Source organism: Myotis daubentonii, chromosome 2, assembly GCF_963259705.1.
Source record: "Myotis daubentonii chromosome 2, mMyoDau2.1, whole genome shotgun sequence".
Lineage (NCBI taxonomy): Eukaryota > Metazoa > Chordata > Mammalia > Chiroptera > Vespertilionidae > Myotis > Myotis daubentonii.
The window spans coordinates 97,764,007-97,779,834 of record NC_081841.1 but is presented as its reverse complement, the minus strand read 5'-3'; the positions used below and the strand labels follow the sequence as shown (position 1 = coordinate 97,779,834).

General features: G+C 42.4%; 3 protein-coding genes across 20 annotated transcripts in view; 2 read left to right on the top strand and 1 right to left on the bottom strand.

The window, feature by feature from the left end:
* The window catches only part of RAD52 (RAD52 homolog, DNA repair protein), a 47,709-nt gene extending 37,652 nt beyond the window's left edge, over positions 1-10,057 (top strand). For 7 of the 8 annotated variants that reach the window (XM_059683936.1, XM_059683937.1, XM_059683935.1 and 4 more), the window contains 5 exons: positions 7,058-7,254; positions 7,422-7,567; positions 8,632-8,715; positions 9,366-9,572; positions 9,921-10,057. In XM_059683936.1, coding sequence (XP_059539919.1) covers positions 7,058-7,254; positions 7,422-7,567; positions 8,632-8,715; positions 9,366-9,572; positions 9,921-9,982 — 696 coding nt within the window. In that variant the 3' untranslated portion in view covers positions 9,983-10,057. The remainder of the gene's footprint in view (positions 1-7,057; positions 7,255-7,421; positions 7,568-8,631; positions 8,716-9,365; positions 9,573-9,920) is intronic. The other variant, XM_059683934.1, reaches the window with a different exon arrangement.
* A 204-nt stretch (positions 10,058-10,261) lies between these two features.
* LOC132228083 (thymosin beta-4-like) lies at positions 10,262-10,823 on the top strand. Its single transcript, XM_059683940.1, has one exon. The coding sequence runs from the start codon at positions 10,267-10,269 to the stop codon at positions 10,399-10,401; it is 135 nt and encodes a 44-aa protein (XP_059539923.1). The 5' UTR covers positions 10,262-10,266; the 3' UTR covers positions 10,402-10,823.
* A 1,184-nt stretch (positions 10,824-12,007) lies between these two features.
* Positions 12,008-15,828, bottom strand: part of WNK1 (WNK lysine deficient protein kinase 1) — a 151,587-nt gene continuing 147,766 nt past the window's right edge. For all 11 annotated transcript variants that reach the window (XM_059683919.1, XM_059683918.1, XM_059683920.1 and 8 more), the window contains 2 exons: positions 15,630-15,817; positions 12,008-14,963 (listed from right to left, as the gene is read on the bottom strand). In XM_059683919.1, the coding sequence (XP_059539902.1) occupies positions 14,646-14,963; positions 15,630-15,817 (506 nt within the window). In that variant the 3' untranslated portion in view covers positions 12,008-14,645. The remainder of the gene's footprint in view (positions 14,964-15,629; positions 15,818-15,828) is intronic.

Sequence of the window (15,828 nt, the reverse complement as noted above, 5' to 3'; positions counted from 1 at the left end):
CGGGCTGCCCACCACAATGCCGTGCGCTCCGAGGGCGGGATCTTCCCACAGGCCTTGCAGGAAACAGCTCAGGGAGGGCGCCTCAGGGTCGGTGGGACTGACGGAAGTGGGGGTGTGGCATGGAGGTGGTGCCTGTGCTTCTGTTAACTTCACAATGTGTTTTATGCCACAGCATGTGGCGGCGGCTGTGAGCGGTGCCAAGCAGAGCCTGCAGGCCAACCTGAAGCAGCACCTGCGTGCTATCAGGAGCACTCACAGCCACTGCCATGTGGGGAGTACAGGCGTCCCTCCCCTGGGCCCGCCTCCCCCACCCCTGTCCCTGCTGCCGCTTGCCCAGGCAATCCCCCCACGTGGGGAGTAGATGCCTCCCTCCTCCGGGTCGCCCTTCCGCCCACCTAAGCCTGCTGCGCCTGCAGCCTGCTGTTCCATAGTCCCATCTGGTCGTTTTGGTCACGAGGGCCCCTGGCTTTTTATATATTAGGATTTTTTGAGGAACCTCCATACTCTTTTTCTATTAGCTGAACCAATTTACTTTCCCACAAATGGTATACAAGAACAAGGGTTCCCCTTTCTCCACATCCTTATGAACAGTTGTTATCTCTTGTTTTTCTGATAATAGCCATTTTAAAAAATTTTGTTTTTAAAACAGATTTTTTAATTGGTTTCAGAGAAAGGAAGGGAGAGAGAGAGAGAGATAGAAACATCAATGATGAGAAAGAATCATTGATCGGCTGCCTCCTGCATACCCCCTACTGGGGATCAAGCCCACAATCCAGGCATGTGCCCTGACGGAATCTAACCATCACCTCTTGATTCATAGGTAGATGCACAACCACTGACCCACACTGGTTGGGCTTGATAATACCATTTTTAACAGTGTGAGGTGATGATATCTCATTGTGGTTTTGTATTTTCCTGATGATTAGTCATGTTGAGCACCTTCTTATGTACCTATTGGCCACCTGTTTGTCTTCTTTGGAAGAATATCTACTCATATCTTCTGTCATTTTTTTTCATCATATTGTTTGTTCTTTTGCTTTGCATTATATGAGTTCTTTATGATTTTTTGGACATTAACCCCTTGTCAGGTATATCATTTGCAAACATTTTCTCCCATTTGGTAGGTTGTGTTTTCATTTTGTTGATGATTTCCTTTGCTGTGCAGACGCTTTTTAGTTTTATATAGTTCTACTTGTTTATTTTTTCTCTTTTTGTAAATTACCTTTTGTTGTCAAATTTAAATAATCATTACCAAGACTAATGGTAAACAGTTTATTGCCTATTTTTTTTTCTAGGAATGTTATGGTTTCAGGTCTTATATTCAAGTCTGTATTTTATTTTGAGTTAATTTTTGTGTGTGTTGTTACTACTGGTCTAGTTTTATTCTGTTACATGTTGCTGTCCAGTTTTCCTAACACCATAAATAATTTCTCTGCCCCATTCTTTCTCTTCTTCTGAGACTCTTTAAATATAGTGTGTGATAGTGTCCTATCAGTCCCTTATCTTTCCTCACTTCTCTTAATTTCTTTCTTCTTTTTGCTTCTCTGCTTAGATTATTTAAAATGACCTGTCTTCAGATTGGGATTAGGGTAATGCTGGCTTCATAGAAAGAGCTTGAAGTGTGCCTTCCTCTTGATTTTTTTGAAATCATCTGAGGAGGATAGGTTTTAGTTCATCTTTGAATGTTTGGTAATACTCCTCTCTGAAACTGTCAGAATCAAGGCTTTTGTTTGCTGGAAATTTTTTTAATCACTGCTTCAATTTCATCTGTAGTTATCAGCCTATTTAGGTTTTTTGATTCTTGCTGATTGAGTTTTGGAAGATTGTATTTTTCTAGGAATATGTCCATTTCTTGTCTAGTTTGTTGGAGTAGAGTTGTTTGTAGTATTTTTTTTTTATAATCCATAGTATTTTCTGTGGGGTCAGTTGTTACTTTAGCTATTTCATTTCTGATTTTGTTTATTTGGGTTCTCTGTGTTTCTTGGTGAGCCTGGCGAGAGGTTTATCAATCTTGTTTATCTTTTCAAAGAACCAGCTCTTGATTTTATTGATCTTTTGTATTGCCTTTTGGTCTCTATGTCATTTATTTCTGCTCTGATCTTTTTTTAAAATATATTTTATTGATTTTTTACAGAGAGGAAGGGAGAGGGATAGAGTTAGAAACATCGATGAGAGAGAAACATCGAACAGCTGCTTCCTGCACACTCCCTACTGGGGATGTGCCCACAACCAAGGTACATGCCCTTGACTGGAATCGAACCTGGGACCCTTCAGTCCGCAGGCCGACGCTCTATCCACTGAGCCAAACCAGTTAGGGCTCTGCTCTGATCTTTATTATTTCCTTCCTTCCGCTTACTCTGAGCTTTTTTTGTTGCTCTTTTTCTAATTCTTGAAGTTGTAGGATTAGATAATTTATTACCATTTTTTCTTGTTTTTTTGAGGTAGGCCTGTAAAGCTATGAACTCCCCTCTCAGGACTGCTTTCTCTGTGCCCCATAGATTTTGCATTGGTGTGTTTTCACTGTCATTTGTTTCCAGGATGCTTTTTATTTCTCTTTGATCTCTTTGGTAACCCAATCATTGTCTAACAGCATGCAGTTTAGCCTCCAAGTGTTTGATTTATTTTTTTACTGTTTTTGTAGTTGATTTCTAATTTTATGCCATTGTGATCTGAGAAGATGCTTGATATGATTTCTATCTTCTTGAATTTGAAGAGACTTAGCCCATGTCCTAATTTGTGGTCTATTTTTAAAAATGTCCCATGTGCACTTGAGAATAATGTATATTCCATTGCTTTCAGGTGAAATGTAATAAAGATGTTAATTAGTTCCATCTGCTTTAGTGAGTTATTTAGGATTGCTGTTTCTTTGTTGATTTTTTTCAAGACTATTTATCCAGTGATGTCAATGGGATATTATAGTCCCCTACTATGACTGTATTGCTGTCGGTCCCTCCCTTGATGTCTTCTAGAAGTGTTTTTATGTATTTGGGTGCTCATGTATAGGGTGCATATATGTTTACCAGAGTTATATCCTCTTGTTGTATTGATCCCTTTAGTTTTATGAAGTGGCCTTATCTCTTGTTATGCCCTTCACTTTGAGGTCTATTTTGTCATATATAAATATTGCTACCGAAGCTTTTTTTCATTTTTATTTGCCTGAAAATTGTTTTCCCATCCTTTACTTTTAGTTTGTGTGTCTTTTGTTCTGAGGTGGGTTTCTTGTAGACAGTATATATATGGATCATGTTTTCTTATCCATTCAGCCACCCTATGTCTTTTGATTGGAGCTTTTAATCCATTTATGTTTAAAATTATTATTGACTAGCTGCCTGGTGCATGAAATTCGTGCACGGGGGAGGAGAGGCTCCCCAGCCTGGCCTGTGCCCTCTCACAGTGCGGGAGCCCTGCAATCGATCACCCCAAAGAAGTAGGCCCCGCCCACCCATCCAGAGCTCCTTCATGGACTGCCCCAAAGAGGTAGGCTGGAGCTGCAGGACCCACCTCCATACTGCATGGAGCCGCGAGACCCCCGGCCTCACCGCGTGGAGCCATGGGACCCACCTCCGCACTGTGCACGCAGTGTCAAGCTCTCGCCCACACGTGCACGCTGGTGCACACGCAACCTCCTGGTGATTGCTTGTTAGTTTGAGGGCATCATGGTGTGTGGATGTCTCAACCACATAGGCTTTCATTAATAGGATAGATTTATTGCCATTTTTATTCTTTATGCCTGTGTTCCTTCTTCCTTTTCTGTTTCTTCTTTTTACAAAAGTCCCTTTAACATTTCTTGCATTGCTGGCTTGGTGATAATAAACTCCTTCAGCCTTTTTTGTCTACGAAGCTCCTGATTTCACCTTCAAGTTTGATTGATAGCCTTGCTGGATAGAGTATTCTTGGATTCAGTCCCTTGCTTTGCATCACTTTGTATACTCTTTTTTATTCCTTTCTGGCCCGATGTGTTTCTGATGAGAAATCATTTGATAGTCTAATGGGAGATCCCTTGTAGGCAACTTTCTGTCTCTCTCTTACAGCCCTTAAGATTCTTTCTTTGTCATTAATGTTTGCTATTGTAATTACATGCCTTGGTGTGGGCCTTTTTGGGTTCATCTTGTTTGGGACTCTGCTTGTGTGAATTTTTTTCCCCCCAAGTCAGTGGAGTTCTCTGTCATTATTTCTTCAAATAGGTTTTTCTATTCCTTGCTCAACTTCGTCTTCTTCGTTTCATGTTGTCCCAAAGCTCCCTCAGGCACTCCTCCTGCTTTTTAATTTTTTTTCCAATTGCTGTTCAGATTGGGTGTGTTTTCCACCCTGTCTTCTAACTCACTGATTCGATCCTGTACTTCTTCTAGTCTACTGTTGAAACCTTCCATTGTGTTTTTTATTGCAGCTATATCATTTTCCATTTCCTCTTGATTCTTACATAAGTTGATTTTCTCTTCCAATCAGTTTAGGAACCTTATAACCCTGTCTCTGAATTCTTTCTCTGACATATTGCTTGGCTCCATTTCATTTAGTTCAGTGGCTCTCAACCTTCCTAATGCTGCTACCCTTTAATACAGTTCCTCATGTTTTGGTGACCCCCAACCATAAAATTATTTTTGTTGCTACTTCATAACTGTAATTTTGCTGCTGTTATGAATCATAATGTAACTATCTGATATGCAGGATGTATTTTCATTGTTAAAAATTGAACATAATTAAAGTGTAGTGATAAATCACAAAAACAATATGTAATTATATATGTGTTTTCCAATGGTCATAGGTGACCCCTGTAAAAGGGTCGTTTGACCCCCCAAAGGGGTCGCAACCCACAGGTTGAGAACCTCTGATTTAGTTCCTTTTCTGACAATTTCTCTTTTTCTTTCCTTGGGGCATTGTTTCTTTGTTTCCCCATTTTTGCTCTCTGTTTCTGGTCCTGGGCACCCTGCTTGGGGTTTGAGAGATTGAAGACTCTATCAAGCCAATGGTCTGGAAATTGTCAGCCCAGAGGCTGGGTCTGCCTTGAGTCACACCCCTTTATTGTCTGTGCTCTGAGTTGCATCCCTTTCTCCCATGGATCTGGTCCCTCAGTTATCCACTTCAGATGCTCGGGGTGGCAGGAGCGCATGCACAGTTCCTCTGGTGTGCAACTCCCTGTAAGGACCCAGCGCTCCCTGACATGCAATTCACTTTGCAGCCCTGGCACCTGTGGCAGGGTGGCACCCAGATATCTCTGTCAGTGCACTTGCTGCACAGTCCTGTGGCCCCTGGCTGGGCACACTGGATTGCTCTGGTTTTCTCCAGCAGTGCTCTCCTGTGGCTCGGAGTGGGGCATGTGCTGGGTTACTTTGGGTCACACATTCCTCGCTTTCCTGTGGCCCGGAGTGAGGCATGTGCTGGGTTGCTCCAGGCAGCTCCAGCAGGACTGTCCTGGGGGCCGGGGTGGAGCGGGCACAGGTTGCTTTGAGTTGCACAGTCAGAGCTCTCCTGTGGCCCTCAGTGAGGTGCATGCTTGGTTGTTCTGGGTTGCACTGTTCTCACTTCCTGTGGCCCGGAGTGAGGTGTGTGCTGTGTTGCTCTGGGTAGCCCCAGGGTGGAGCAGGCGCGGATTGCTTTGGGTTGCAGTCAGAGCTCTCCTGTGGCCCGGAGTGGGGAACGCACTGGGTTCCTCCAGGTTGCCCTGGCAGCAGGTCCTGGGGCTTGGAGTGGAGTGGACACTGGATGGCTCTAGATCAGACTGGCAGCATGGTTCTGGGGCCCAGCATAGGGGTGGGGTCCAGGGTTCTCCCTGGCTTGTACTCACTGCAGGGTCTTGGAGCCAGATCCTGGGATACTGGGTCCCAGTGGGCTGGTGAGGAGGCCTGGTGCCGGAGGTCACTCTGGTGAGTGCTCACTGCAGAGTTCTGGGAGCCTGCCAGGAGGCACTGTGCCACTCACTGCTGGGGTATGTGAATGGTTCCACTTGGATTGTGGCTGGCAATTTGCATTCTCTAGGTGTCCTCTGCCCTTCCTTGTTGAAAATGGTCTCCTCAACTGTGTCTAATTTGTTAACTCCGGGTGGATGTTTTCTGATTTAGTTGCTTTTCTGGCTTGGCTGCAGGAGGAGGTGTGTGACACTTCTGCCTATTCAGCTGCCATTTTTCTTGTCTATCTGGTTTTAACTATTCTATGTGCCATGTAAATTGAGTCATATGTACTTGTCCTTTTGTGACTGGCTATTTTACTTAGCATAGTGTCTTCAACCCATGTTGTAGCATAAGGTCATTTCTTTTTAACCTACTCATTTACTTTCTCATGTAGATAAGAAATTTCAGTGTAATTTTCATTTTCAGGTTATCTTTATCAACTCAATCCCTCATTTTCAATGATTATTTCAGTATCCACATTATGAATTGGGAGAGAAGTTCTTCCAAAGTGAACGGTCTGAGTTTCTGTCGTGCTCATGTCTAGGAAGTAAAACAGTTTGCCCTGTGCTATGAAATACACAGTTTGTTTCTCTCATTTGGTCAGATCTAGAAACCCCAACTGGGCGACTCCCTAGTTTTGGTTTTTCAAGCTTTTTCTTCCTGTTATTTGAAGGACACATAATGGTGCCATGACATACCCAAGGCTTTTTCTGGGATGAATATTGTGTTTGCAGGGGGTAGTTCTGCCAGAAAGGGCAGAGAGGTATAGGCTTCCACAAAGACTGTGTGATCTTTTCCATTAAAAAAAAAAAAAAAAAAAGGGTAGAGATAAAATGTAGACAGCACCAGACAGATTCAGTTGCCAAGGAAAGATTCAAATTAGATTTTACAGACCATTTGCCCTAAATCAAACCTAAAATAAGATTCCTTTTTATCAAGATCATTAATACTGACCAGTATAAAGTAGGAAATGAAACTGTTTACTCCTCATGTAATTAAAAATATTACTTGAAGTGTTAGATCTTTTGTCTGAGTTTCTCAGGACCTAGAAGTCATGATGGATAGAGGATTGTCATGCTGTTTTCTAGGAATCTAGATCTTTAAGGCAGGGAAAGAAAGGAAGGGGAAGAGCAGTTGGAGGAAGTTATCCACCCTTTTTCTTCCTTCATTAGTTGCCTCTAGAAGTGGATTTAACTAAAGCAAAGAGACAAGATTTTGAACCATTTGTGGAACAAGCGAGATACAGCAGCTGCCGACAGAACATGGCTCTGGGACCCACAAAACCACAAGAGGCAACCTCTCCTTGCAGACCAAGCCACTCAGATGATCCCCACATCATGATGCAGGGGGATAAGGACAGCAGATCCAGGTACAGGACCTAAGTTCCTACCTTTCTCTTCTGCCTTCTCATGCAGACTAAGTTATCTCCATTTTTACCTTCAAAGCCAGCAAGTTGGTTTGTTTGCCCTTCAGAACTGTATATTGTTTGTTCAGGTAACTCAGGAACTCACTCCCACCTTGTTGCTCCCTATGCAGAAGCCTGGCGTCCTCTGCTGCGGAGAGTGATGCCACTTTGCAGCGGAAGCTCCGGCAAAAACAGCTGCAGCAGCAGTTCCGGGAGCAAATGGAGAAACAGCAGCGAGTTCAGCTATCTGCTCCATCCATTGAAAAGAAAAATCCAGGTTTGTGAGAAGGCTGGGAGCAGAGGCCCCAGGGAGGTGTCCTCAGTACCCCAGGGAAGGCTTGTGGTCTGAGGACTCTGATCCTCTGCCAGCGCAGTATGGTTAGGCCCAAGTCAGAGCTCCAGTTACACACAGGATAGTTGAGACAAAAAAATTAAGAGTGAAATCCTGTGTATTTTCCCCATTTCTAAAGACACTAATCTTTCGGGGGTGGGTGGGAGATGGGGAATGGGCCTTGACAAAATCCGGAACTAGAAGTTTCTTGGTTCAGAGGGTTTTTGGCTCGTTACTTTGACTGCCTCTGCATTACAAAGCCTTTCTGAGCTGATTTTGAATATAAGGAAGATTTGCATTTGAAGGTAAGGGGGCTTCTGGTAATTATGTATCTGTGACCTTGTTTATTTCAGAGTTCAGATTCAGTGGGAGTAGTATATAGAAGTTATTTTTGGAGTCTTTCCCAGAGAGTAGAAACAGAAGGGCTAATCCCAGATCAATGGGATTTTTGCTTAGCTTCTCCCTAAGAATTATGAAGTTTATAGAGGACTTGCTTTCATTAATATTCCCCTCAGCACTGAGGCTGAAATTAATGTAGCGGGAACAAAAAAAACAACATCAACTTACGGCGCTTGGATGTTCTTAGTAAGAATTATTCTAGATCGTTAGCTGCCAAACCATTGCAGAGTCCCTGAGGGCGGGGGGAGGAGTCTCCTCCAGGCCTTTCTCCCACCCCTGTCCAGAGTCATTGATTATATTGGTTTCTCTATATTGAATCTCTACTTAAGAATTTCTTGGAACAAAGTTATAGCTTTAAAAAGTAAAAACTAGGCCAGATGTCTTCTAATAACCCTTCTATTTATGTCCCTAAAGGAGAAATAAACTGTTTCTCCCTCCCCAATTGGGTAGGGGAAAGGCTGTTTTGAACCTCATATAGATCTACAGGGGGACTGCGACTCAGGGTGTTGAATTCTGCTATTGGCTGTGTTATGAACCAGTGTAACTCTAGGCTGCTTTGCACTTCTGAGGCTGCTCCCTCACAGTTGAGTTCTGCGGTCTCTCCTGTGTAGCAGAGCCACCGGTGCCACCTTTGAAACACAGCACTCCCAAAGCTGATGGTGCAGATCCAATCACCGAGAAAGACTTCCCTGCAGGTCAGTATATGCTAAAGGGATGCTAAGTATTAATCAGGAAATACCTACGAATTGCTTGTAAGTTACTCTACTGGATACCTTGGGTAGTTAGAAATGCATTTTAAAAAAGGCATAAAAGCCCTGGCCGGTTTGGCTTAGTGGTTGGAGCATGGTCCTCTGACTGAAAGGTCGTGGGTTCGCTTCCTGGTAAATGGCACATACCACAGTTGCAGGTTCCCCAGCTCTGGTAGAGGCACATATGGGAGGCAACCAATCAATGTACCTCTCTCACATAGATGTTTCTCTCTCTTTCCTTTCCACTCTCTCTGGAAATCAATGGGGAAAATATCCTCAGGTGAGGATTTAAAAAAAAAAAAAAAAAAAAAAAGAGGTATAAAAATCCCTTCTGCTTTATAGCCCCATGAAGTTTCAGGAGAAAGAGGACCCAGAGTGGATTGATAGCAGTTCTGACGGTAGCACAGATTTAGCTCCCTCACTGTCTATCCTAATAGAAGTTTCAATGTACTTTTAGGAGTTGGGGAGAGAGAATCTATAAACTATCATTGGGCACTCATGATATGATTTCTTATGACCTGCTTTTCCAGTACTTTATGTGAGAACACTCCCTTCTTTGTTGGTACTACATTTTCCTGTGACCTCTGTCTTTGCAGACAGTTTTGAAATATGGGATATGGTTCCTGATGCAGGGGACGGTGCTGTCAAGCCCTTGTCTATACCAGAGTCACACCAGACTGCTGCCACACCAGTCCTGAAGAACCAGATGGTGACCCGGAGCAGGACCCCACAAAGCCTTTGCCACCAGAATCCACAAGCAAAATCGCACCTCCAAACTCCCAACGTTAACCAACACATAATAGGTAGCAAAGTGTTTTAGGAACAGATATTGGAGAGCCTGGGTTTACTTCTATGAATTTTAAAGGTGGAATAGCAGAAAATAGAAGATAATTGGTTTGAGAGCCAGAATTTGTGCTTTGCAATCCTAGTGGGAAGCTTAGGCATGACTGCATTAGGAGCTTTTCCTATGAAAAGTGGGCCCGTCATGATTACTTACAATCTGGTCTAGAGTTAACAGAGGGATGTCTTCATAACAATTTTCATTCTTAGGTTTTTAGTTTATTAGGATCATTAACTAATTCAGAAATTACTAGCTGTGAGTTCATTTTAAAATCATGGCAGCTATATTTTAACAGCTTTCTCTTGCATAGGAAACTGTGATTCCTACAGGAAGAACCAGGAGTTGAAGAAAAGGAAATTGGATCCATCTTAACAGAGGCTCAGGTCACCTCACCAGACTCTCACAGAGGGGACTTTAGAGAACTGCTTTTTGGCCATGAAATTGTTCATTATATTCCTAGGGAATGAGCTTTATTTCCAAGGATTTACTTGGCTTCCTTCTGAACTTTTCCAGAGGATTTGACTACTGGAGCCTACTGCAGAGAAAGCTGAGCAGCTGGAAAACAAGTACTTTAAAAAAGCTTGTTGCGCCTCAGCGGTGGTCCCTGAGATCGGACTTCTCCCGTTCGTGCACCTTGCTCGGCGTCCTCTGCAACCATGTCTGACAAACCCCATATGGCTGAGATTGAGAAATTCGATAAGTCGAAATTGAAGAAGACAGAAACACAAGAGAAAAATCCACTCCCTTCAAAAGAAACGATCGAACAGGAGAAGCAAGCAGGCGAATCGTAATGAGGCACGCGCCGCCAATATGCACTGTACATTCCACAAGCATTGCCTTATTTTACTTCTTTTAGCTGTTTAACTTTGTAAGATGCAAAGAGGTGGGATCAGTTTAAGTGACTGTGCTGCCCCTTTTCACATCAGAACTACTGACGACGAAGGCCGCACCTGCCGCTCCCATCTGCCTGGCTGGCTGGTGGGGAAGGGGGACAACTTGCATTTTGGTGAAGGAGCGAGCTGGGTGGGACGAAGGTGAACTCTAGAGTTAAAACCAAGCTGGCCCAAGGGGTCCTGTGGGCTGTAAAATGCAGTTTAATCAGAGTGCCATTTTTTTGTTGTTCAAATGATTTTAATTATTGAAATGCACAATTTTTTAAATATGCAAATAAAAAGTTTTAAAACCTGAAAAAAAGAAACAAAGAAAAAGAAAAGCTTGTTGCACATTGAGTAGGCTTTGGGTAGATTAAATACCTTTTCTTGGGCTCTTGATGCTCATTATTTATTCTTAACTATTATATTAATAAATATAGAACTTTTAGGCATCACCAGTGGCTGAAAGTAACATAAGCCATACTACCAAGCACCAACTTTTAACAACGACCTACATTACTGGGTGTCTCTGCCTTTCACGTTAGGGCACCAAGTTCCAATGTTGCCCACACAAGGGCTTGGAACAAAGTGTGGAGTGGTGTTTGACTCCTGTGCATCAGAGTCGAGGCTGATCTTCATCCATGTTAATCTCTCATTTAATTAGGGGGACAATGATGTAAAGCCAAAGAAAAGGAATTTTAAGAACACAAAATAAACCCATTATTTGATAACAAAATAGAAAATGTAAGTTGCTGTATATAGTTCCCCATTCAGATGTGTGATAAACCCATCTTAACAATAAATTGTTTTTCCATCATGCTTTGTAGATGTTTCATAATTCTTTCCCTCAAATAATGAGTTTGCAAGTCTACTTTTTAAGGTGCATTTTTGGGCTGTACCTTTTAATATAATCTTGAAGCAGTGGCTTTTATTTTTTTGAATAACATGCATTTGTGGGAAGCTGGGAACCTGAGGCAAGGAACTCTTAAAGAACAGAAGGCAGTAATCCATTTCTATTTCTTGGGAAGATGAAGAGGGAGCGGCTTACCCTAATTTCTTTTTTTTAATCCTTACCTGAGGATAATTTTCCATTGACTTTTAACAAGAGTGGAAGAGAGAAGGAAAGAAGAGAAATATTGATGTGAGAGAAACACATCAATTGGTTGCCTCCTGCATGAGCCCTGACCAGGGCCCAGGCCAGAAAAAAAGCCTGCAACTGAGGTATGTGCCTTTGAGCGGAATCAAACCCGGGACCCTTCGGTTCACAGGCCAATACTTTATCCACTGAGCAAAACTGGCTAGGGCTGATTTCTCTTTTATCTCACCTATTGTGCAGATTTGGTTATATAGCCATCTTTTGATTCTGATATTCTTATCATCTTCAGAATATCATCTTTGTCTGCATCATAACCATAGTTCAGGTCAGACCTGCCACTAAAGTTAGGAATCCAGTTATAAATTGCACACAAAACAGCTGATGAAATCATGAAAAGTGAATTGGTTGGGAATGAAACCCCACAACTCATCAAAAGCAAGTTTGGTTTATTTGAATGGTTTCATTAAATAAGTCTACAAAGGTTACAAACTGAAGCACAAAGCGCAATCTTACAAGAAGCGCAACACCCAGAGTTAGTGCAAAATGTACAATTAACGGCTGCGGAGAAACCCAAGGTTTGAATTGTTTATTCATTTTTTTTTAAACAGTATACATTGTTAAATAATGTAAGGAAAACATTTATAATTCAGAAAGATTTTTTAATGTGGAAAAAGATACTCAAAGTGTACTATTAACACAAAAATAATTTAAACATTTCAGTAGCTAGTTCATTCCTCTAGGTTTCAGTTATTTCATCCACAGGAAGGAAAAAAAAATCAACAGTAAATAAAACCAGTTCTTTCTTTTTGTGAATGAAGAGATCCCAAAATTATTGAACCAAAATAACAAACAATGTGCTGCATTTGGCTTGTTTCTCTAGTAAAACGTATTGTTTCATTTGTCTCAGGTAGTCCATTTCTCGTTAATTTGGCCACCTTCTTTGTTCTATTCCTTACTCTTACCATCTCCCCAAGAATTATAAGCAGAGAATAAGTAAACAATTTTGAAGCAGGGCTTGGAACCTCTGCCCTTTTCATTTCTACCTTCCTAAAACCTTAAGCTTTCATTTGCATCACTGGGGCCTAGGCTAATGTAAAGAAACAGGGCCCACGAAGGGACAACCGGACAGGAGAGCCAAACAGGCTCTTCCTATTGTGGTGATTCCTGGGATGTGCCGTTGAGGTGGGTAAGAGGTTGGAAATATGTCAATTTCCCAACTCAAGAGTCAAGACAAGAAGCACCCAAAAAATTAAGAGTCCTAACTTTTTCCCCATCTTCAGAGATAATAGAGACCCCCAGTTAGCCAATTAGGAGAGTATTTCCTGAAAGCTCTGAAAATAATAGAACTGCCCATTATAATTAGGCATAGCACTAAATAACACTGGTTGGTTGCAGTTATTACTTAAGGAGAATATTTGTTAAAATGAAATGTGAGAATATCAGTTGCAATTGCAGAAATAAAGGTGGCACAACAGATTATGATCCTGCAACCATTTGGACATAGGAGAAGAACAGGAAGAATATGATTCTTTCCTATCATGCTTACTTCAGATGTGGTTCCACTTTCCACAAAAATGCAATACCCCAAGCTGAGAAATGCCTGGCACATTTGCAACAAGAGGAAAGCAATCCAAACAGTTTTTTTAGAGCAACTTTCTCCATCTGTGACACTTTTCACTATCACGTTTTCCAACTTCAAAACTAACCCCCTCTCGCTTCCCATGTTCAGCCATTTCTTCTAGGTCTGTTCAAGCCCAGCTCAATGAGTAAGGCTATGGCCAGGCATCACATTACTTCAAACAAGTTTGTTCTCCCATACCTTAGTCTTTTTCTTTCACTTGTCCCACGCCTCCTTTAATCTTTTAAATTGCCCAATTTTATTACAGCACCCCTCCTCACTATTCCTGAAACAGAACTTTCTGCTTTCAAGCACTGATGTCAACTTAATTTCTCAACCTGCTCATCTCACACCTGCTCTAGACAAACTTGTTAAATGACTTAAGAACACTCTCAATTTCCCTTTGGCATAACCCACTGCTGGGGTCACCTGGGCCTTAGATTTCCTCCCACATGCCCTTTGCTGATCTGGGGTCTGATGAGAAGTTGATGCTAATGGCAAAAGCAATAGAAGTCCAAGGCACTAAAATATCCAGCAAGCAATACTGGGAGAACAGAAGTATTCAAGTAAGTAATTTATACAATTTTACATTCACATTTATTTATCTAATACAATGGAAATACAAAGGAAAACGTTAAAGTGTCTCAATAAGTAAAGGACAGAGCTAGCTTTTTTTTTCAACCTTCTAAACCTTTCATATTTTCATCTTAAAACTACTGTTGTCCAACAACATTTATATATCACAGTGTTTCCACATCAAAACTGATGGCAAAGTTACATGTCCGCAGGGAACGTTTTTTTCCTAATTACTAATGCTGCAGTCAAAGCTGCTAATATCATCTGCTTAAAGCCTAATGACCTATCATAAGAAAGGGTTGAAACTTCAATCTTCTGGTGTTTTTCACTGGGTTCTAGAGAGAGAGAGAGAGAGAGAGAGAGAGAGAGAGAGAGAGAGAGAAAGGGGTGGCGGGGGAAGAGTAGGGGTGGGTGGAGGAACAGGGTAAGAAAGAACCCAATACTTTTGTCTTGTCGCTTAGATTCTTGAGGGAATGAGGGACTTGGGATAGGTACCAAAATTAAGAGCTACACCCATTTAAAAATACAGGTGGGGTTTGGTTTTCCCTTGAGCACTCTAATAGCTTCCTGATAAAAGCCCTTCTCTTTCCTAGCCCTCACTGTTGGGTACAGGTAAACAGGAAAGCACAAGTTGAAGCTACCCCACCACAAGAAAGCTGCTCTTTCCTTCTTGTCCCACTCCAATTAATGGTGAAGGGGAGGAAGACTCTCCATTTTGAGGGCTCTAAGCAGTATTAAAAACATTCCTTTCTGGCAAGAAATAATCAGTTAAATGCAGCACTAGTAGTTAGTATATAGGCTACTAACCCCTCCACCCCCAATCACTCAGCACTCTTTCCTGTCCCCAAATCTACTCAGTTAATGTCTCTAGGTCTAAGTGGTCCGCAGGTTGGAACCTGGGGGGTTGCTGATGGATTTCTGCAAATTGCTGATGTTGAAATTCTGTAAGGAGGCAGTCCCCACAGGCTGGAACTGCCCAAGTGGCTGTGGTGCAGGGCCACCCGTCCCACTCCATTGAGTGCCAAAGGGAGGAGCTGGAAAACTGTACTGCTGTGGGGGGCACATAGACTTGGTGAAGTGACCTAGAGAGGTAGCTGATGCTGCAGAGATGGGGGCAGGGCCACCCAGGTTTGAGGTCATGGAGATGCACAGCTGACCAGGTGCTGAGAACTTCCTTGCCATTCCAGGGCCCTGAAAACAAAACAACTCATTGTAAAGTGTGGTGTAGGCATAACATGCGTGAGTGTGAAATGGGCAATACAAAAATACAATTTTACAACTGGGGCTGTTCTACTCTTATAAATCCTTTCATAATAATAATTATTGGCTCTTTACACTTACCTGACAGGGGAGAATAACCATTCAGTCTGGAACTGAGTGGTGGTGTGTGTGTGTCTGTCTGTGTATGACGACGGGCATGCAGTTCAGGGTAATAAAGGAAAGGGAAGAAAAAATTGAGTTGACCAATAGGGAGTGAAGGATTCAGGGAAGAAAAAATAAAAGGGTACTTGGGTGATTTTTGTCTTGTTTTTCTAAAAGTATTAAAATTGCCTGGCTGGAGTGATACAGTGGTTGAGCGTCACCCCATGGACTAGGTCACAGTTTGATTCCCGGACAGGGCACATGCCAGGGTTGCAGGCTCGATCCCCAGTAGGGGGCGTGCAGGAGGCAGCCGATCAATGATTCTCTCTCATCATTGATGTTTCTATCTCTCTGAAATCAATAAAACCGTATTTTAAAAAAGTGTTAAAATTAATGAGCTAATAAAGTAGATCACAGCCTGAAATGTTAAGCATGGTCTCAGATGTGCTAAGTGACACTAATAGATTAGGAAAATGGAAAAAAAGGAAAACTTACCTCATAATTCATATGTCCTTTGCTTCCTCTCCTGCCTGAAAGATTCATGGCATCTCGGGCCCAATTGTCCACCAACTTGTGCAGGTCATCTGTGAATGTGCCCTTTCTGCTGGAGGTCATGGCAGGAGGCTGAGTTTGGGCAGCTTGGCTGTTCACTGTCCCCCCAACAGTGTTTGTGCTGCTGGTCCCTAGAGTTAGA